This window comes from Triturus cristatus, chromosome 10 (genome assembly GCF_964204655.1).
Source record: "Triturus cristatus chromosome 10, aTriCri1.1, whole genome shotgun sequence".
Classification (NCBI taxonomy): Eukaryota; Metazoa; Chordata; class Amphibia; order Caudata; family Salamandridae; genus Triturus; species Triturus cristatus.
In genome coordinates, this window is record NC_140593.1 from 154,266,770 (window position 1) to 154,288,791 (window position 22,022).

The 22,022-nt window shown below is 44.0% G+C and overlaps 1 protein-coding gene across 1 annotated transcript; it reads right to left on the reverse strand.

Annotated features, from left to right (window-relative positions):
* Positions 1–2,487: 2,487 nt before the first annotated feature.
* On the reverse strand, positions 2,488–11,294 carry LOC146789109 (uncharacterized). Its single transcript, XM_085631032.1, has 9 exons — positions 10,337–11,294; positions 9,485–9,577; positions 9,129–9,233; positions 8,041–8,150; positions 7,666–7,860; positions 6,282–6,444; positions 4,554–4,719; positions 3,969–4,063; positions 2,488–2,573 (listed from the first exon to the last, which is right to left on the reverse strand). Exons 1-9 carry the CDS (start codon positions 11,292–11,294, stop codon positions 2,488–2,490), a joined length of 1,971 nt encoding a protein of 656 aa, XP_085487158.1.
* Positions 11,295–22,022: the final 10,728 nt, after the last annotated feature.

Sequence of the window (22,022 nt, forward strand, 5' to 3'; positions counted from 1 at the left end):
CTGTCGAGCAGCTCTGGACGCTCCTATAACTGAGTGTGAGATAAAATTATATATAAACAAGATTAAGAACAACAAGGCTGCGGGGACTGATGCTCTTCCTGGGGAGATCTATAAAACCCTCCAGAATGAGCTAGCCCCTAGATTGTCCGAACTATTCAATTACATCTATAGCTCAGAAGGTAGGGTTCCTAAATCCTGGAAGGAGGCTACAATTGTCCTTATCTTGAAGCCAGGGAAAGATCCCATAAAGCCGACTCATATAGACCAATCTCCCTGCTCAATTCCGACTATAAGATCTTTATGTCCATCTTGGTGGGGAGATTGATCAAGATAGTTCCGCAGCTGATCAATATGGACCAGAAAGGATTTATCCCAGGGAGGTTCATCCAGGAGCAGACGTTGCAACTAATTGGTAGCATAGACCTAGCCGTGGCACGGTCGGACCCCTTGGCAGTAGCGGCATTTGACGCAGCCAAGGCGTTCGACCGTGTCCGTTGGGTCTTCCTCTGGGAAACACTAAAGATAATGGGATTTGGTTAAATTTTTATTCATACTCTGATCAGCTGCTATCAGGGTGCTTCCGCAGTTATCCTTTTAAATGGCATGCTAACATCAAGCTTTGACATAACAAGGGGAACAAGGCAGGGTTGTCCCATTTTGCCCTTATTGTTCGACATATATATAGAGCCTTTAGCTCAAGCTTTAAGAATGGATGAACTAATTACCCCTTTTAGGGCCATATATAGGTAAATTACATTTACCGATTCTTGAATACCGAATTTTACCGATTCGGTATTTATGAATCGGTAAATGTAATGTAGGTAAAAAAATACCGAATCGGTAAGTGTCGGTATTTTAGAATCGGTATTTACCGATTCGGTAATGGCAACTGGCTTCCCATTCATTCCTATGGGCCTGGAGGCCCATAGGAATGAATGGGAAGCCAGTTGCCATTACCGAATCGGTAAATACCGAATCGGTAATGGGGGAGGCATCATCATGGGTGGCAGGGTGTCACATTGACACCCTGTTGCACCCCTGATTCGTCCATGTGTGCACATGTGGCGCACATACATGCCCTAAGGGCATGTATGTCTGCCACATTGCACACTTCAAAGTGCACAAAAATGCTTTTTTACACCTATTCGTCATTTACCACCAACTTTTAGTTGGTGGTAAATAACGAATCCCCACACCCACGACACACTCCCCCTACATCTCATTTCAGGATTCGGTATTTACCGAATCGGTAAAATTACCGATTCGGTGATTATGATGATAAAACCCATATTGCAATGAAAACTATGAAATATTTCCCAAACTTCATGGTAAATATGGGTTTTATACCACTGAATTTTGCACAATAAATGCACACACACGCTCACACATACATGACACCTTTCTTTCACAGCTGCATCACAGGAGGATTCATGGTAAGGGTCCCCCTGACAGCAAAGAGAAAAGACAGTTTCTATTTAAGGGCAATTTTATTTCAATAAATACAAACTCCAATATATTAAATAAGTTAAATACTATGTGTAGGTCCCTAAAACCCAAAATCTTCTATCAGTGATCCTTGAAGCTCCTCTCCATTGGGTGACCGGCACCATCCAGTGAAGCCAATAGTTCTGGTTGCAACAATATGGGATGTCTGGATCTGACAGTATTCTGTCACACGAACCTGGTGAGAGGTCTGACAGGACCAGACATCCTAAGAGTAACAAAATAAATAGAATTTTTCAACAACATCGGTATCAGCTATAAATTAAAATTCCTTTAGGGAAGAGGGTAAAAAAATACATTTATGGTATAATGCTAGTATTTACCAGTGGATGTATTGGTATGTAATATTTGGCAGCTTAAATAGCTAAAACATGACGGACATCAAAGTATGATTGTGCGTCTATCATTTAAATAGATATGGAAATGCACAGTTTTATAACTTCATTTATACGCAAAACACAAAATAAATTTGGATAAATACAGATAGAATGGTCCAAAAATAAATATGGATAAATACAGATGGAAATGGCCCAAAAATAAATACCATAAAACCGGGAGCCTTAAATATAATGTACAAGCAAAGAACACAAACAGAATGCAACAGTATATATACATTGGATCTGTGCAGCTGCATCCTGAGGGGCGTGGAATCGAGGATCTGTTGCTGTACACATCACCAAGCGCTGACTTTCAGGTCAATGCCCTGTCGGAGTGTGAAGGGTAGAAAATATCTGCAAATCAATCAAACTGAAGCATTCTGATAAAAAGTATTGTGAGCTGTCTGTAAGACTGTCCGACTCCACTGCCATCTGTAAGTCTGTTCTGGCAATGTCTTCCTTTCAGCTCAGGGTCGACGCGGATATCCGGCCTCAGATTGTGATACTTCTATTTCCGGTTAATAAAGTGCAAATGGCAGCTGGCTCAGGTCTTGTGCGGATGCTTCTGTGGTCAGTAGAACAAGACTTGTCGTAGCAAGTGGTAGCTTCACACCTGCGAGTTCTTCACCCTCTCGAACGTCTGCATGATGTGGGTGGTGGGGACGCAGCCCTCCCTCACGATGCTCAGGATCCCTGGAAAGGAAGAAGCACAACAGCATGAGATTGAGAGGGCTTAGAGAGTTATGAGGTCTGTGAGCAGCAGAGGGAGGGGAAGAGACAAGCATAATGAGCACAGTAGGGATTGGCTCCTCAGCATCCAATGGGTGATGGAGTCCAGGAGGGAACCGCCCTCTCACATGGCATATACTGACTGGAGAAAGCGTGGGGTCTGCGCCCTCAGGGAGACATTGAATGACTGGGGCAGGGTGGGATATCATGGAAACAACAAACTGCTAAAATACAGACTCGAAAACTTTCACTGCCAAAATATCTACCACAAACAACAATCTCCCTGCAAAAATGTCAACCCAAAGTAAACTCACTATCAAGCACTTGGCCAATAAATTCAGACAGGAGATGGAATAGTAAGTTAACTCTGTATTTTAATAATTATGGAGTGAGTCTCACTGGAATTAGGAACTTTTATCAGGTCTAGTGCTCTTTAAATAGACATTTGTGTATATTTTTGTATGGTCAATATTTTGTAAATCTGCATGTCAGAATCTGTGATTCTGAGGTCTCTATTTTCAGATGGGAGCAGAGTAAGAACCTTCAGGCACTGGGTAATTTGGGCGGGTGGAATTGTCCCTGAGAAAGAACAATGGGTTTGGGGACAAAATAAAAGATCCCGCCTTGGGGAATATTGTCTTACTGAGGGAGGATCTGGGTCCCTGTGCTAACTAAGTCAGAGTGAATTTGTAAGCACTATTACTAAATTTGATGAATTTGCAGTATGCAATTTGCATCATTTCTTCTTCACTAGAGATGGATTTGAGCATAAAATGCCTCCGAAGGAGACATTTTTCGCTGATTAAGTCTTCTGCCAGTATCTAACATGACTTTTTAATGAGCGGTATATACTACCATGAAAATTTCATGCAAGATAAAGGCGAACTGAATTTCACACCGTTCATGTAATTTTAGAAACATTTTGTGAAACAAATTATGCAAGATGGTACACCAATAGTGCAGACTAATGATAAAGAGAAATGCTTGTAAAGTTGAAAGTAGGGGTCAGGATTTGGCAGAGGTAAGAAACCTCCGGTGGCATCCCTGCAAACTTAGAATGAGCGCTTGGAGTTTTCCTCAGGGGCTCAATAAAGTGCATCTTTTTGTTACGCATTTAGCTTAGCCCCTTTAATGATTCAGCTGTCCATTCATTCTGGGCTTTGTAAGTCTGAATGCCTTGGACACCAGGAATCCACTGGATTCGGACTGTTTTTTCCCAAATCTCATGGCAGGTGTTTGGCGGGTGGGAAGGGGTGGGGGGTGCAGAGCCCCCTGTTTATATCCAAGGATGCAACTGATCTAGTTTGGGAATAGCAGGGGACAGAGATGAAACAGAAACAAGCATTGGCTGAGACCCACCTTCGTCTATCCGCAGACAGTTGGTCACCGTGGAGCCCACCATCTCGTAGGAGTCCCCATCACACAGCACCCCCTCCAGCTTCTGCCGTAGACGCCTGAAACACAGAGCGGAATACAAAATCACTTATTTAAAGAAATAATCAACAAAGGCTCAGGTGCTGGAGATTAAGGGAAAGCCGGAGGAAGGCAAACATCTACCTGACCTCAAGCTCAACTAGTCAAACACACCTGTGTTTAATGCGCCCACATATAGACTTATGCCAAGCATCTCAAATGCCCTAAAACATATGCGTGAGATATCATCAACACTATTTTCCCTCATTTCACCTTTCAGTAGCACCAGTCTAGTCACATGCTTGAAAAAAGCCTAAACTCATTCAAAATAGCTCACCGCCCATCGATACTCCAACACTCTTCCATTCACCTTTCAGAATCTTCAGCTCACGACCCTCAACAATCCTTGCCCCTGCCCTCAGCTCCTAGCAGCCATCTAGTAACTCTCAAACCCCAGGCACCATCTCTTACGCAGAAGGCCCACTCACAACCTTTTCCTGATTTCAGCCCCTGTTCTGAATGAGTACTCACAAGATGACCATGTCATGGTGGGTGCTGTCACACTCCCCACTGGGATTGGCAGAAGTGATGGCCAGAGGGCCGGTCATGTCGGTCAGGTGGGCAGAGATAGTGTGGTCCGGCACTCGGATCATGATGGAGTCTTTGGTGCCCACAACGTCATAAGCTGGTCCAACTCCTACAGAAGGGGAACATAAAAAATGAATCAGCAACAAGTCAGGTGTGAGTGATTGAGCATTTGAGTTTGATTGTATTTATTTTCTCAGCATCATGAACAGAGTTACTGTACAGTGGTGACTTCATTTGGTTGTGCTTAACCTGAGCAGATGTTTGAATGGTCTAGCCTCAGAACATCAAGAGTTAATGAAGGTCCTTGAAGACGTGATTGCTCTAATTGTGCAGTGGGCACACATTGTCCATTTAGTATGAAAGAAGCTCTACTAAAGCATTTCAAACAGCCACGGTCCGTGCAGGATACAGCGGAGGGGCGGTGGGGCCGCATGGGGGGGTTTCAAGGGACGATGCAGAGGGGAAATTAAATTAAAAATGTATTTTCCCTCTGTATGGTCCCTCGATATCCCCCCCAACGCGGCCCTACCTCCCCACCGCTGTTACCTGCATGCACTGCGGCTGATTAAAAAACTGTGAAAGGCATACACACATTTGTTTGTTATATCTTGAGAGGCCAGATGTCTGCAATACATATTGTTAAACATTCTTTAAAAAAGTATTTCTGTCTTATATCATTTTATGGCTGTTTAATATATCATTCTGTCTGCGTTAGGGACTATTTTACAACTGAAAAGTACACTGACTCAACACAATTCTTATACAGCCATAGTATACCGAGTGCAACCTTTCCTTGTTTTGTCATTGCTGCGGGGTTTAATTAATGTTTTAGTCAGGAATTGTGGAAGTCACATATATTTCTTTATCTGTTTTACACATGTACACATACATCACACACACACACACATATATACATAATATATATAATATGTACATGCAATGGGTACATGAGACGGGGTCTGTGTGCTTATGGGGTGAATGTGCATGTAATACCTGCATGAGATTGGGGTTGCTACATATTAAAGGGGGGACCGGACCCTGATATGTATATGCAATAGCTCCATGTGATAGGGACCGCTACACAGAATTGGGGTCACTGAACCCTGATATGCACATACAATAGCTATATGAGATGGGGATCTGTAAACATCAGGAGGGTGAATGTACATGCAATGCTTGCATGAGATGGGGGTCTGTGGACATCAGGGGGTCCATGTGCATGTAATATCTCCATGAGATGGGGGTCTGTAGATATCAAGGGGTGAATGTGCAGGTAATATCTGCATGAACTGGGGTATGCATATATTGGGGGGGCTGAATGAACTCTGATATGTACATACAATAGGTACCTGAGATGGGGGGTCTGTAGACATTAAGGGGTGAATAGACCCTGATCTGTACATACAAAAGCTACATGAGATGGGGGTCTATAGACATTGGGGGGTGAATGGAGTGAAAGGTGCAAGTAATTTGGGCAAGAGATGGGGGTCGGTACACATAAGGGGGGGTGAATAAAGCATGATTCAGACAAGCAACATATACATGAAGTGAGCACACCCCTGAATTTCCCCAGGCACAATTTCTGGCATTTGTATCCCTCACCCCTCTAGCCTCCCCAGCCCACCCTTCTTTGGAGAAAGAAACAGCCCATGCAAAAGAGGTCACACGTACCCATCCTCTTTAGCCACTCCCCCTTCTGGACAATGCAGCTGATACCCCCAGGGTAGACGCTCCCCATGAAGTCCCACAACAGGGGGCTGAACGGGGGTCTCACGGCCCGCAGCTGGTCCAAGTGGGAGATGCAGATACAGATGGGCTTCTCCAGGGGTCGGTCCTGCAGCGGATGGAAGAGAGGGAAGTAATGAATTGTTTAGAAAGAGAAGAGGGAGGGCAGGGCCTTCAGACATTATGTGCAGGATCACGTAATACCTAAGTGACCTTGGAACCAGTCACACCACCTCTGTAAATAAACTAAATGTCTCTAGTGCTAGACAACAGATTGTACAAGTTAAAAGCCTGTATGGCCTTCTAATGACACTTACACCGTGACTCCTAATGTATGATGATTTATGTTGAACACGAGTTGTCTTTTGGCATTGTGACTGTTCTAAATATGTATCGTTAATCTCAGATATTGATGCAAATTCCTGAGGTCTGGAAATCTGTTGATTTCCATACCCGTCACATTACCCACTGAACTGTCAATGTTATTGTTCCTTTTTACTGCATGTTTAAATAAATACAATCCTTTCCATTTGGAAGTACCACACAGGTCTAATTGTAGTTCTGTGCTTATACACTTATGTTGTTTGGTAGGGACCTATGTCTCTTGCAATACACTATTACCCTTGGTCCCTCTTGACACACAGGGTTCCCTTGTTCTTTGTTTCTCTCTTTCTAATGTCCTATAGCAGACAGACACTGGCCACAGAGTTCAACGCAATGGAATCTGCACAGTCTGAGAATGCAGACTCACTGTGTAATCTGGGGCATTAGTATCTTTCTTGTACATGTGATAGCATCTCGCTGGGATCTACTGCCCCTAAAGCAGGGTTCTCTCCAGAGACAATGTGTGGACTGGAGCCCACACTTCCCTTATCACCCCCATCTCGCACTCTCCCCCAAAGTATGACAAGCTACCCTTTAAACTGGCTGCTTTCCTTTTTAAAAATAAGTTTTGGAATTGGAACTTTCTAGGCAGATATTACCATGAAAATCCTCACCTGCAGAATGGTTTTACCCTCTCATTTCCATGACAATATATCCAACTATATATACTACAGGCTGGTATCACCATGGTAATCACACCTCTGCAGAATGGTTTTACCCTCTCATTTCCATGACAATATATCCAACTGTACATACTCCAGTCTGGTATCACCATGGTAAACACACCTCTGCAGAATGGTTTTACCCTGACATTTCCATGACAATGTCTCCGCCCACAGGGTGATTTCTAACTTATTCTAGTAAAAGGTGTCTCTTATTCTTGAATGACAGAGCATCTGTCTCGGCCTCGGGTAAATTCTGCGGAAGTTTGCTCCTCGGTGCTCACCTTGATGGTGTAAATCTTCTGGATGGCCTCGGGGTGTTTGCAGGAGGCTGCCAGGGCGTAGACAGTGTCTGTGGGGACCCCGCACACCCCACCCTGGTCCAGCAGGGCAGCGATGGTCCTTAGACTGCTGGTGCGATAGGAATCGGGGCACACGCAGGAGTCCGACGCCTCAACTTTCTCCTCTGACTTTGTTTCCTAAAAGTGCAAAGAGCAGACAAGGGGTGAGACAGCGCCACCTACAGCTGTCCTTGAGCAGCACATGCACATCCCGGAGTTAGAGGACTAAAGACTGGTTATTTGAGAGACACATTTATCGGAACTGAGTGTTAATTTAAGAATAGTAATCGTAACATATTGCATGTACTACCACTGTACCTTGAAGAAAGAGGGTCCCATGGGAATTAGGTCCTTGCTGAAAATGCAGTTTCCAAGAGATGCTGCTGCCCCGTAGATACAGACGAGACTAAAGACGGACAATACTGTGACTAAAAAAACACACAAAGACGGGAAAATTAGACTTTAAGTTCAATATTATCAACAAAAAAAAGAGGCGCGTGCTGATCACGTTGATGTTAAACCAAGACAGGGGTTCCTTCAGGAGGGATTTAAACAAAGGCCACCCAAGACGATAAAATATAAACATAAGACAGAGATTAATTTTTCACTCTGCTTCGGTCTGCATGAAATTAAGTGTGGTAAAGCATTTAAACTGGTACATGAACCCCTGTCTTGGTTTATACTTAATTGCCCTGGTTCCTAGGGTTATGGGGCTCACCCCAACTCTTCGCATTATAACAAGGTGATCTTAAGGCAGCAGTGGAGAGACAGATACAAAAACTAAGAAATGTGGAGGTCTGGCAGAGAACCAGACACATGTCAGGGTTGTAACTGACTCCATTCAAGCCAGGCACACTCCAGTCCTTTCTACAGACCACTCGCCTTTGGCCACCACCACATTACAAGTGGACTCGGGATGGCACCAGTGCTTAATTTGTAAAATATTAAGTGCCAGGGCTCTGACCAGGAGGCCACTGCAGCTTGCACCACACATCACCCTTATCATCGCTGCCAAAACAACTACTAATCATCTCTCTCGCATGAAAGTGCGACAGTTCAGATAGTTCCAGGTCCCCAAAGCTAAAGAAATGGCTGGGGAGGAAGGTGTTAGTAATTTTATAATGTATATTGTTTTCCTAAATAACTGTGATACTGCTCATCTCTAAATTACATGAGCAGCGCCACCTTGTGGCAGACTGCCCTAAGTGTGGTGTTGACAAGTAGGTGCCGGTGCCGAGCACCGGAAACCAATTAAGTGCCGGTGCTCAGCACCGGAAAGCTCCGGCTCAAATTAAGCACTGGATGGCACTTGATAGAAATTGCCTGTTAATCATGTATTAACCCTTTAGAGATCACTGACATGAATTAACTCACAAGAGTAACCCACATGGAAGGTGTCAACTTACTCTCGAGCGCGAGGGGCAGGCATTCCAAGGTGAAGAGCAGGAAACAGACCGTCACCGCCTCCATCAGCAGGGCGAGCAGCACCAGCACCACGTTGGCATAGGCGACTATGGAACAAGCAGAATAAAATGGCATCAGAGGTCGGACATGACATATTTCAGAGGTCTGCGGGGGTCGCAGTTGCTTAAGTCCTCAGATGAGGACACTACGATGCCCCAGAACTGTGCATATGGACCATCGAGTGACAGACACCGGCCTGTACCCACTACAGCCGGAAGCAGCTGCTGTCTGTCAGGGCACCTGGGCCTCAAGTACTCAACAGAGGGATGACTGGACATCGGTATCCGGAGAGACTTACCCAAGGACATCAGGAAGACATTGATGACCAGGAAGGTGACGGCACCAACAGTGAATGCACCATAACTGGCGACGTGGATATTCAGCAGGGGACCTGGAGAGGGAAGAGGAGGAGGGGCAGAGGGTTAGTCATGGATGAAACAGAACATAGGAAGGAGCTCTTCCTTCGAAGGCAGGAGATGGCTAGGAGTAGAGACAAGGGACGGAGGAGGACCATATACTGTCCAACACCTCACTCTTCTAACAGCCAATCATGGTGCTAGATATTGGCTTCTGATGATGTGTAAAACTGTATCTTCCACCTCATCCTGAACAGGTGCGCCCTGATTTGGTGAAACACACTTCTCAAAAACACCTAATCCCAGTTTATCTGAGTGATAATTCTGGTAAATATGCCCAGAGGTACAAGAAATGAGCAGTTATTTGAACAAAGGTGATAATAACTATTGGTTCTTCCCACAACTGGATTATCAACAATAGTTTATCCAGATCCATTAATGGTTTCATAAGTCATTAGTCCCCTCCTAGTGGCCACCAGCTGCACTCCTCTTCCACCCTTTGCCCTCCACCTGGCAGCCATCACATATGATACCTACCAGGTACTTCTTCAGGTCACTGGTTACAAGGACCCCCAGTCAGAAAAAGAACTGCATGTGACATCATCAAGAAACTACCTGCATGCATGGCTACTCCAAATGAAACTCATACCCAGAAATATACATCACCCCCACTGCCCCTACTGGTATGCCTTAGAATCTAAACCACACAGAAGCTTCATGACACTTGATCCCTAGGACTTTTCTGAAAACATTTTGCACATTGTAAAGATTAAGATTAAGAGATCACAAGTTACCTGCAAGTCGGAGCCACGCCCATGTGGCCCATACAGCCGCATAACAGAATGGTAGGACCGACCCAAATCTTCGACCTCTCTGGACCACGATCCTGCAGACGTACAACTGGAAGAGAGCACCAGGGATCAGCACCCAAGGGATGGAGAGGTGGGCGCTGGTGGGGTCATCGAGGGACCCCTGGATGGCAGAGAGTGAGGCCAAGCCATTGCAGATGAAGAAGAGGGCATCCGGGAGCTGGCATCTGGTAGTGCTGACCTCCTGGCCCTCCTTAGACCTGCTGGTGACACGCTTCAGGCACAGCAGCAAGTCCTGGAGCGTAGCCGATGACATCACTTGAGGTCCAGTAGAGATCAATGACTTATCAGCGATGGAGTTAATGAGGCTGGCAAAAGTGGCGTAGAGGGAGGTGGCTGTGTAAATGCTGCAGACCACTCCGAAGAAGATATAGGATCCCTGGAGTGGAATCTGTTGGATGGTGGAGACAGTGAGGAGGAGGAAGCATGAATTCTGCAGCACCTCCAGGAGGTCTCTGTTGAGGGACATCAGGCAGAGGATGCAAGCGGCAACCAGAAAGAACCAGCCCCCCACCATGCCCGCTCGGCTCTTGTCCACATTGTCCCCTGAGAGGAGCATCGTGAGGATGAACTCTTCCCAGGACATCAGCAACCAGAACAGGCTGTGGAGTCCAAGCTTGGTGGTGTGGTAGACGTCTTCTCTCAAGTAACTGTAGTAGCTGGCGCAGAGCTGGGACAGCGCATTGATGCTGACCCAGATGGCGCCAATGTAGAAGGTCTTCATGTACCCAAAGGAGTAAAAGGCAAAGATGAGCGAGGCCACAGCGTCAGCGATGTGTCCCAAGGCCATGGGCTCCGCATACTTGGAGTTCTTCTTGGTCTCCTGCCCGATGCCACTGGAAGAGGTGCTGTTGGCCGTGCCCAGATGCAAGACGCTGAACATGGGGTTCCCGAAGCCTGGAAGGACGTTCCTCTGGGTCAGGCCCTTCAGGAGCAGGGCAGTGGCACCAAAGAACCCAAATAACACAATGAGCGGTTAAAGAATGTAAGAAGCTAGAGACTAAAGATATATATATATTTTTTTCTCTCACCCGTTGTGTGTACAGCCACGAGCTAACCTTACCCGGAGCAGTAAAAGAATCCCTTACAGCCAACAACCTTTTAACAAAAGGTGAGCCTTAAATTGAACACACTGTAGAAATTTAAGATAGATGCGATTAACATAGGGGATATTACCCGGACCAGTTAGAGTGCAGTGCCTATCAGAATCTAGCGGAATTAAATTTAGTTCCTCTATTTGTAGGAAGCGAGTGAACAACACGGAGGTGCGCGGCGAGGGTAAAAAAAGACGCACCATGCCCACGCCCACGAACGACTTTATAAGGTTTTTTCTGAATCCCTATATCCATGAAGGAGGCAAGAGAATAGGGAAATTAGTTATGGGACTCTCCATTTGGGAGCCTCATACCTATGAGTAAATAAATGATGGATTATTTTCCAAACAAAAAAATAATAAGTTATTTTCATCATTCTTTTGACAGCTCAGGAAAGCGTGAGAAATTGAAAAAACTCCCGCAGGAGTGCAGCTAAATAAATAAGTAAGCCTAGTGCGTTTTCGCACAGGTGAGTCTCCTAAATATTCGCCAAGGGTACATGAGTAAGGGGTTTCCCTACTGGTGTTAAGTTAAAGTGTGAATGAAGACAAACTGGTTGAGTGATTGAATGGAAACACTTCAAATACAAATTACGTTGTTTTATATGACAAAAGAGCCTAGGCAATTTGATTTGTGTTAATTTGGGTGTATACTGTCGACATTCAAGAATGAACAGTTAGCAATTGAGAACATAATTAATGTCCTGGTTTCTCTCTTTTCTCAAAAAAATGTGTACAATACGCACCAATGAAGTTGCACAACTAAGATAGGACATGATGTAATATAGATTTTTGTAAAAAGAAAACACACTGTGTATACCGTTAGTAAAAACTGTTTTCCATTTGTGCCTTAGGCAATCATTCCTGGATAAGGAGAAACCATTACTTATAGTCCTGAAGAAGGAGGCCCAAAACAACGAATAGCCTCCGAAACGCGTCGACGCAATACTGTTGGGTTAAATTTGGAAGGGGCACACAAACCTTTGTTAAATAAGGAAGTCAATCCTTATTCAATTGTTGCCCACAAGGTTTCTGAATTAACTGTCTCATGACAAAATTGATTGTCTTTTTAATCTCCTTGTTGGTCTTTTTTTGTCTTGTTTAGTATTATCTATTCAATTGTTTTTTTAAAAATTTGTCGCTTTTTTATTAAAAACCAAATGCATTTTTTACAATGATTATACTGTGGTAAAAGAAATCTTGTGATGCAAATAAACCGTTTGCTTTTATATAGATTGACGTTCCTTTGTATTGAAGTGTTCCACAAAAAGGAGTGATTTGTGAATACCTGATTTTGGTAGCTTGAATGAATAGAATGTGTGAATGAATTAGTAAATATCCTATCCAAAAAGGAAAACACATTTTTTACTTTACAGTTCTTTGGTGCTCTATTTCCTTTTTGAGAAAATTGGGCCCCTCTCTTACCTTTTTTTAAACTACATAGTACAGCCAAGTGGCTGGAGAGGTATTCTGATATATTTGATCACTTTTTAGTGACTTCCTGATATAACACTTAGAATTATGGACCAATTCAAGACCTTTGGGTTCACTGAGGACCAATTTAATAAGATCATTGGGTCCTCTTCTCACAGTTCAAATAAAATTGTAGTCATCTCAGGGAATAATGATAAATGGGGCAATATTATGAATTTAAAAAAGAAATCCATTCGGACAGAACTTCATGCGGAGTTTCTGGTCCAATACGCCAAATCAGGGGTCATACCAATTGGTCTCCAGGTTCGGAACGAACCAGGATTATTCACGGATAATAAAAAGTTTTTAGAAATCTGGACTCACATTGCCAATAGGTGCAGTAGAGACTGGATTCTACTCATTATAGAGACTGCACAAGAAAGGGTAATCATAGAAAAGCAAGAAATAGAAAAACTTGAAAAAGCGCTCTTAGAAATGTCAGGCTTAGAAGACGCAAAAAAGCGTTTGGAGGACTTAAACTTAGACATTGACAAATATAGAGAATATCTCATAAATAAAAAAACTATAAAATTGAGAAAAGACATCAACAAATTTAGCCTGGAGATGGTTTATCCTTATACTCAGAGAGATTATTTCCAACAACCGAGGGAGGAGAGGAACTTTGAACAAAGACCGATCTATAAAAGGGGACCCAATAAAGGTGTTACTTTCTCTGACACCTCAGGTTCAAGTGGTGAAGAGGACAACTCTAGTGTTAATGAGAATATGGGACAAATAGAGGGACCCAATAGAGGTCACTCTTTTTTAGAAATCCGCCAAAAGAGAGGTGGCAGGATAGACCGAAACCCATACCAATACAGAGGACAATACCAGAGAAATCAGCATCAACAACATCAGGGAGATCAGAGAACAACTTATCACAACCAGGCCCCTCAAGACTACCCCAATACGAGGAGCCAAAGATACCGTCACTAAATGGATCAAAAAGCTCAAAATTTCCCATAATCAACCTCTCCAGTTACAACCTCACTAAATTAGAAATAGAAGTTTTAGAAAGAGGGTTTACATTTGCTCCCACCGCAAATGTTAACAAATTTAATATAGAAAAAGATCTGAAAGCCTTTTTTCGTAAAATTAGATTGCGAGAGTTCTTTGAAAATACAGAATATAACCGTCCCACGAATATTTCTGGTCTTCGGGAAAAATCTACATTTACCCCTACGATCACGCAAGTAGGCAAAAATATAGAAGCCTTTGAAAAAACTGTAGAATCTAAAGTTAAACAAATTATGAATGATTCTCACCCTGATAAAAACAACATGTCCAAAGAACTTAGGAAAGCTACGATCAATTTAAAAAACAATTTACAGCTCACCATTAAGCCCGCAGATAAGGGCGGTGGGGTAGTCGTCTTTGACACAGACGACTACGACAAGAGGATGCTACAATTGTTAGAAATCAAAGAACACTACCAAAAATCATCGTTCATTAAGCTCAATGCCTTGAACCAACAAGTTATTGATCTTGTCAATACAGCCTTAGACAATGGTTGGATCTGTCAGGCTGAACACAAGTTTTTAATCAATAAAAATGCTAGAACACCTGCCATATACGGTCTACCCAAAATTCACAAAAGTTTGACAAATCCTCCGATGAGACCTATAGTCAGCTGTATTGGTTCATTACTGGAACCCTTAAGTCAATACGCTGATACCTTTTTGAAACCTTTGGTATGTCAACAAAAATCATATGTTCGCGATTCGGCCCACATCATCTCAATGGTAGAAGGCAGGCCTTACAATGAAAATGAACAGATATTAGTGACCCTAGATATAGAGGCTCTGTACACCAATATACCTCAAGACAACACCATTGAGGTTATTGGTGACATCCTTGATAACGCAGATTTAAGAGGGGCCAATAAAGATTTCATCAAGCAATGCATCACATTGGTTTTAAAAAACAATATGTTCCTGTTCAAAAATGCCCTTTTCCTTCAATGCAAAGGTACGAGCATGGGCGCAACCTGTGCGCCGAGCCTGGCATGCCTATATGTGGCTAATTTCGAGGAGAGGCATGTCTTCAATGAGGCGGCGCCCTTCTTTGAGAATATAAAGTTGTGGCGCCGTTTCATTGATGACATCTTCTTTATCTGGGAAGGCACTGTTGAAACTCTCAAGGAATTCCTTGAATGGCTAAATTTGGGAGATGAGAACCTCAAGTTCACAGCAGTCTATGATAAGAATATAGTCAATTTCCTTGACATTTCCATCAAAAATATGGAAGGAGCTCTAGGAGTGGAGCTTTATGTCAAATCCACAGACAAGAACACACTCCTACATTACAATAGTTACCACCCACGATCACAGCGGGATAACATCCCCTTTGGACAATTTCTCCGCCTGAGGAGAAACTGTTCCAATGTTGCTGATTTTCTTAAACATGCAGAGAACTTAACCGATAAATTAAAAAATAGAGGATACCCCAAGAAGTTAATCAAAAATTCCTGTAAAAGAGCACGATTTTACAATAGGGATTGTATGATATATCCAGAACCTAAAGTCACCGAAACTCAATCAGCAGCCGACTCCAAACTGGTATTTGTAAGTCAGTTTTCCAATATTAGCAATAGATTAAAGAATGTGATTTATTCCAATTGGCACATTTTAAATGATGGTAAATTGGATAAAATTCCTAAACCAATTTTTGCCTTCCGACGCAATGAGAGCATCAGACATAACTTGGTCCACACATACAGAGAAACCAATGAGAATAATCAGATCACGCTCACAGGGAACAAAGCTATAGGAAATTACAAATGCAGCAGTTGCTCAATTTGCGACAACTGCATTGTAACCAAAACCCTTACTTATAACAACTATACCATGACTGCGAAAACGCTCAACAACTGCAGGAGTAGCAATTTAGTTTACCTCCTCCTATGTCCCTGCGGGCTAGCATACGTGGGAGAAACAGGCAGGGAACTTAGAATACGTCTGCTAGAACATAAATCTGCACTTAAGACCAATAAAAACAATGCTCCCATGGTTGACCATTTCATAAAATACAAACACAAATATACTGACTTCTCATGGTACATTATAGAAAAGATTAGTTGCTCAAAACGAGGCGGCAATATGGAAACCAAACGAAAAAACAGAGAACAGTGGTACATTTCCATTCTGGATACGGTCAATAAAGGCCTTAATACGAAAGAAGACTGGATGAAAATAGTAACGTAAACAAACAGCTGAGATGCTTGTTAAGACAGAACATTTAGTGTTAAATGTAGAGGTTTAATTAGAAGTAGAATACACAGTAACTTTAGCATAATGACCGAGTAACTGCTTCAAAAAATAAAGGATTATGCCGTGAGAACTTGGCACTGTCGCGATGAATTGACAGATTTATATTTGGAGTATTTATATACTCGTCATTTGTTCAGCCGGGAAGAAAACGGGCAAAATGATGTATTTTCTTTACATAATAAAATGAAATAAGGGATATATGTGGTTCATTGATAGAAACACTCGTTTATAATTCTTATTGAATTACACCGAGGTTTTTGTCTAATTAAACACTGCGGGACTCAAACAGGTCGCGCTGTGCAGGAACATAAAAACGTCATGCATCTTAGTAGAGAAAATTAACGGTAGTTTTAATATTAGTCCTTTGGAAAGGGAAAAACACTTAAGAAAACCGATAAATGTCGCGGTCTAGATAAAAAAGAACCCCGCTATTAACATATGGATAATAAAATATAACAAGTCAGATATGGCCGCTGTTGAAATAGGTCTAAATAAAGTTTTATGGCAAAAAAAAGAACTGACCGACTCCTTGTGCCGGCTCTGTCACTATGACGTCGACTTCCGACGCTCAATAAAAGGCAGTCCCAGTTAGACAGTCCGTCATTGATGTTGCCCGTGATCGCAAAGACGCGGAAGTAGCTGCCCGGGAACGCTGATCGTCGGACTTAACCAGGTATGTCTAAAGCCAAGAGGGGAGCGATATGTTAGGATAATTAAATTGAATACACGGGCTGCATTGATACGCTGCCGGCAGCTTTACCCACCCACTAGTATTACTGCATTAAAATGGGCAACACATGGTGTTCTAAAACGAACGATTTGGCCAGCATTTCCGACTTGCGTAAGAGGATATGCATCAAATAGCCGCTTAAGTAAAATAACTCCTAGGGTGCCGTTCAAACAGTGTTTTGATTCACTTTAGATTTTGTCTAAAAATAGCGGTTAAAGAATGTAAGAAGCTAGAGACTAAAGATATATATATTTTTTTTTTCTCTCACCCGTTGTGTGTACAGCCACGAGCTAACCTTACCCGGAGCAGTAAAAGAATCCCTTACAGCCAACAACCTTTTAACAAAAGGTGAGCCTTAAATTGAACACACTGTAGAAATTTAAGATAGATGCGATTAACATAGGGGATATTACCCGGACCAGTTAGAGTGCAGTGCCTATCAGAATCTAGCGGAATTAAATGTAGTTCCTCTATTTGTAGGAAGCGAGTGAACAACACGGAGGTGCGCGGCGAGGGTCAAAAAAGACGCCCCATGCCCACGCCCACGAACGACTTCATAAGGTATTTTCTGAATCCCTATATCCATGAAGGAGGCAAGAGAATAGGGAAATTAGTTATGGGACTCTCCATTTGGGAGCCTCATACCTATGAGTAAATAAATGATGGATTATTTTCCAAACAAAAAAATAATAAGTTATTTTCATCATTCTTTTGACAGCTCAGGAAAGCGTGAGAAATTGAAAAAACTCCCGCAGGAGTGCAGCTAAATAAATAAGCAAGCCTAGTGCGTTTTCGCACAGGTGAGTCTCCTAAATATTCGCCAAGGGTACATGAGTAAGGGGTTTCCCTACTGGTGTTAAGTTAAAGTGTGAATGAAGACAAACTGGTTGAGAGATTGAATGGAAACACTTCAAATACAAATTACGTTGTTTTATATGACAAAAGAGCCTAGGCAATTTGATTTGTGTTAATTTGGGTGTATACTGTCGACATTCAAGAATGAACAGTTAGCAATTGAGAACATAATTAATGTCCTGGTTTCTCTCTTTTCTCAAAAAAATGTGTACAATACGCACCAATGAAGTTGCACAACTAAGATAGGACATGATGTAATATAGATTTTTGTAAAAAGAAAACACACTGTGTATACCGTTAGTAAAAACTGTTTTCCATTTGTGCCTTAGGCAATCATTCCTGGATAAGGAGAAACCATTACTTATAGTCCTGAAGAAGGAGGCCAAAACAACGAATAGCCTCCGAAACGCGTCGACGCAATACTGTTGGGTTAAATTTGGAAGGGGCACACAAACCTTTGTTAAATAAGGAAGTCAATCCTTATTCAATTGTTGCCCACAAGGTTTCTGAATTAACTGTCTCATGACAAAATTGATTGTCTTTTTAATCTCATTGTTGGTCTTTTTTTGTCTTGTTTAGTATTATCTATTCAATTGTTTTTTTTTAAATTTGTCGCTTTTTTATTAAAAACCAAATGCATTTTTTACAATGATTATACTGTGGTAAAAGAAATCTTGTGATGCAAATAAACCGTTTGCTTTTATATAGATTGACGTTCCTTTGTATTGAAGTGTTCCACAAAAAGGAGTGATTTGTGAATACCTGATTTTGGTAGCTTGAATGAATAGAATGTGTGAATGAATTAGTAAATATCCTATCCAAAAAGGAAAACACATTTTTTACTTTACAGTTCTTTGGTGCTCTATTTCCTTTTTGAGAAAATTGGGCCCCTCTCTTACCTTTTTTTAAACAAGGCAGAGTTAAGCCACTCAATGTGGCTAACGCTGCCTTGTACATAAGGCCCCCTTTCTCGCTATGGTTAGCGTGAAAGGGCTGGGCAGTGGGTGTTGCGGTGCGCATTCCACCGCAACACCCATTCATTTTGACGCTGCCCCATATTAGCCCAGCCATTGCCGAGGGGGCTGTCCGCCTTGAGGGGGGGTGGGGGGGGGGGGTTTGGGCAGCTCCCGTTGGGCACAGGCCAGCATCCTTCGCCCCGGTTCTAGGCCACTGGGCCAGGCCACGTGGCTCTGGCTAAGGACCTGGCCCCGTGGGTCGGGGGGTAGGAGGGTCAGAGAGTATAGCCAGGCCCCCTCCTGCTGCTTCGAGGGGCAGGAGCACAATTCGTGGGGTGGGGAGGGAGCGCAACGGGTGCCGCGTAGCCCCCACGCCTCTGGTAGTGTTGGTTTGGCAGGGCCTGTGTCGCCTGCCACCACGGGGACTCAGCCCACTAGTGGGCCTGTAGATGCGGGGGCAGCGAGCGATGTGCGGCTCCCCCACCAGGAAGGCTAAAGCCTCTCTCCGCCACTTCATTGTACATATGGCCTCTAGTGTCACCACATGGAGCTCCTTGTGAAAGACACACACAAGCCCTGCACTATTCTCCCTTACTGATGATGTCACTACATGGATCTCCATGTGAAACACAAACCTGGCCATGGCCCAGTCCCTGCACTTCTGACATCACCAGACCTAGCTCTGGTGAGACACCTGGAGCTCCTTCTGAAACACAATCCTGGCCGTGGCCCAGTCCCTGCACTCCCGATGTCACCATATCTAGCTCTGGTGAGACACCTGGAGCTCCTTGTGAAACACAAACCTGGCCGTGGCCCAGTCCATGCACTCCCGATGTCACCGTACCAAACTCTGATGTGACCCATGGAGCTTCTTGTGAAACACATACGTGGCCCTGGCCCAGTCCATGCACTCCTGATGTCAGCGTGCCTAGCTCTGGTGTCACACATGGTGCTCCTTGTGAAACACATACTTGGCCCTGGCCCAGTCCCTACATTCCTGATGTCAACGTATCTAGCTCTGGTGCGACACATGGAGCTCCTTGTGAAACACATTCCTGGCCGTGGCCCAGTCCTTGCACTCCTGATGTCACCATATCTAGCTCTGGTGAGACACCTGGAGCTCCTTGTGAAACAAAAACCTGGCCGTGGCCCCGTCCCTGCACTCTTGATGTCACCTTATCTAGCTCTGGTGTGACACATGGAGCTCTTTGTGAAACACATACATGCCCGTGGTCCAGTCCCTGAACTCTTAATGTCACTATATCTAGCTCTGGTGAGACACAAGAAGCTCTTTGTGAAACACGTACCTGGCACTGGCCCAGTCCCTGCACTCCTGACGTCACCATATCGAGCTCTGGTGTGACACATAGAGCTCTCTGTGAAACACGTACCTGGCCGTTGCCCAGTCCATGCACTCCTCTCCTGATGTCACTATATCTAGCTCTGGTGAGACACAAGAAGCTCTTTGTGAAACACGTACCTGGCACTGGCCCAGTCCCTGCACTCCTGACGTCACCATATCGAGCTCTGGTGTGACACATAGAGCTCTCTGTGAAACACATACCTGGCTGTTGCCCAGTCCATGCACTCCTCTCCTGATGTCACCATATCTAGCTCTGGTGTGATACATGAAGCTCTTTGTGAAAGTCATTGCTGGGCCCTGCACTCATTGTGAAAGACAGACGTAGGACCTTTGCCATTACCCTGACTTCTGATGTCACCTCATGGAGGTCTTTGTTAAAGCCATATGAAGGCCCTGCACCAATCCCTGCACCCCTAGTTTCAGCACACTGACCTACTTGTGAAATAAATACCCTAGTCCAGCATCACTCCCGCATCCCTTTTCTCAGCACATGGAGCTCCTTATCAAGGACATACCTGGGCCTGCACCACTCCCCACACTGCTAGTCTCACCACATGGAGCTGCTTTTGAAAGACATTTATGGGCCCTGCACCACTCCCTGTGTCCCTTGGTGTCACCACACAGAGCTCTTTGTGAAAGACATGCCCAGGACCTGTATCACCTCCTTAACCCCGGTGGAACCACATGCACTCCTTAGATAGAAGTACCAGGGCCCTGCTCCACTCCCTGCACTCCTGGTGTTACCACAGGAGGAGCTCCTTGTGTAAGGCATAGCTGGATCCTGCACCTCTCTCTGCACTTCTAGTTTCCTAAATAGAGCATTTTGTGAAAGAGTCCCCGGGCACCACTACCTCCACTTGTGAGGTCTCCACAGTGACCCTCTTGTGAAATACATATATGTGCACCACTTCCCCACTCATGAGGGCACCATATTGATCTTCTTGTGAAAGACATACCTGGCACCACTTCCCACTCACCTGACGGCAACACGTGAAACTCCTTGTGAATGTGTGACTCAGGCACTGGTCCCTGTAACACTCCCTGCACTCCTGGTGTAACCTCTCTGATCTTATTGTAAAGGTTGTCCCTGGGGAGGGTCCACCCTCTAAGTCACCATAGTAAGCCCCTTGGGAATAAGTGATCAAGGTCAAGGGCTCTGCACCACTCCCGGCACCCCTGGTCCATCACATGGAGCTGCTTGTGAAAGACATTCATGGGCCCTGTACCACTTCCTGTGTCCCTTGCTGTCACCGTGCAGACCTCTTTGTGAAAGACATGCCCAGGGCCCGTATCACCTCTGTGAGAAGCTGGCCTGGAACATGATGTCCACTAATGTAAGTGGGCACCTTGCACCAGTCCAGACAACCCTTATGGTGATTTAAGAGGTCTTAGACAACCTTAGAAGCTCTCTGAGTGGTAGCTGTGGGCAGCAGCCTCCAGGCTTAGTCCAGGAGTGTAAAGCAGCTTGTTTTACCAGAATGCAATCTTATAGTATAGATTAAGTGAAAAAGAACCCAACCAAGTATTTATAAAAATATTTATTTTATTATAGAATACTCTCTTGTACGTTCAAGTATCTCTCACACGGAGATAAACACAATACACGCAATACTTTAAAAAGAATTACAGTAAATAGCACAAAATACACAGAGGGCCCCGGGGGGGGGGGGGGGGACCAAACCATATATTTAAAAAAGTGGTATAAAAACCAAAAATCGGGTCAGGACGACGTCCAGAGGACGTAAATGTGCTGGGGACCCACAGAGCCACCCAAAGTAAGTTGATAGGGACCCCACGGAGAGCGTGTGCAGTGTGTGAATAGGACCGCGTGCCCCGTCTATGTGCAAGTCGCGGTTGTTTTTTTGAAGATTA

What these genes read in the sequence shown, in the direction of transcription:
- LOC146789109 (XM_085631032.1), bottom strand. Translation starts at nt 11,294, where the DNA reads ATGTTCAGCGTCTTGCATCTGGGCACGGCCAACAGCACCTCTTCCAGT. An exon ending in GGCGTGGCTCCGACTTGCAG is followed by an intron (nt 9,578 to 10,336) that starts GTAACTTGTGAT and finishes TTCCCTCTCCAG; the next exon opens with GTCCCCTGCTGAATATCCAC. An exon ending in CTGTCTGCGGATAGACGAAG is followed by an intron (nt 2,574 to 3,968) that starts GTGGGTCTCAGC and finishes CTTCCTTTCCAG; the next exon opens with GGATCCTGAGCATCGTGAGG.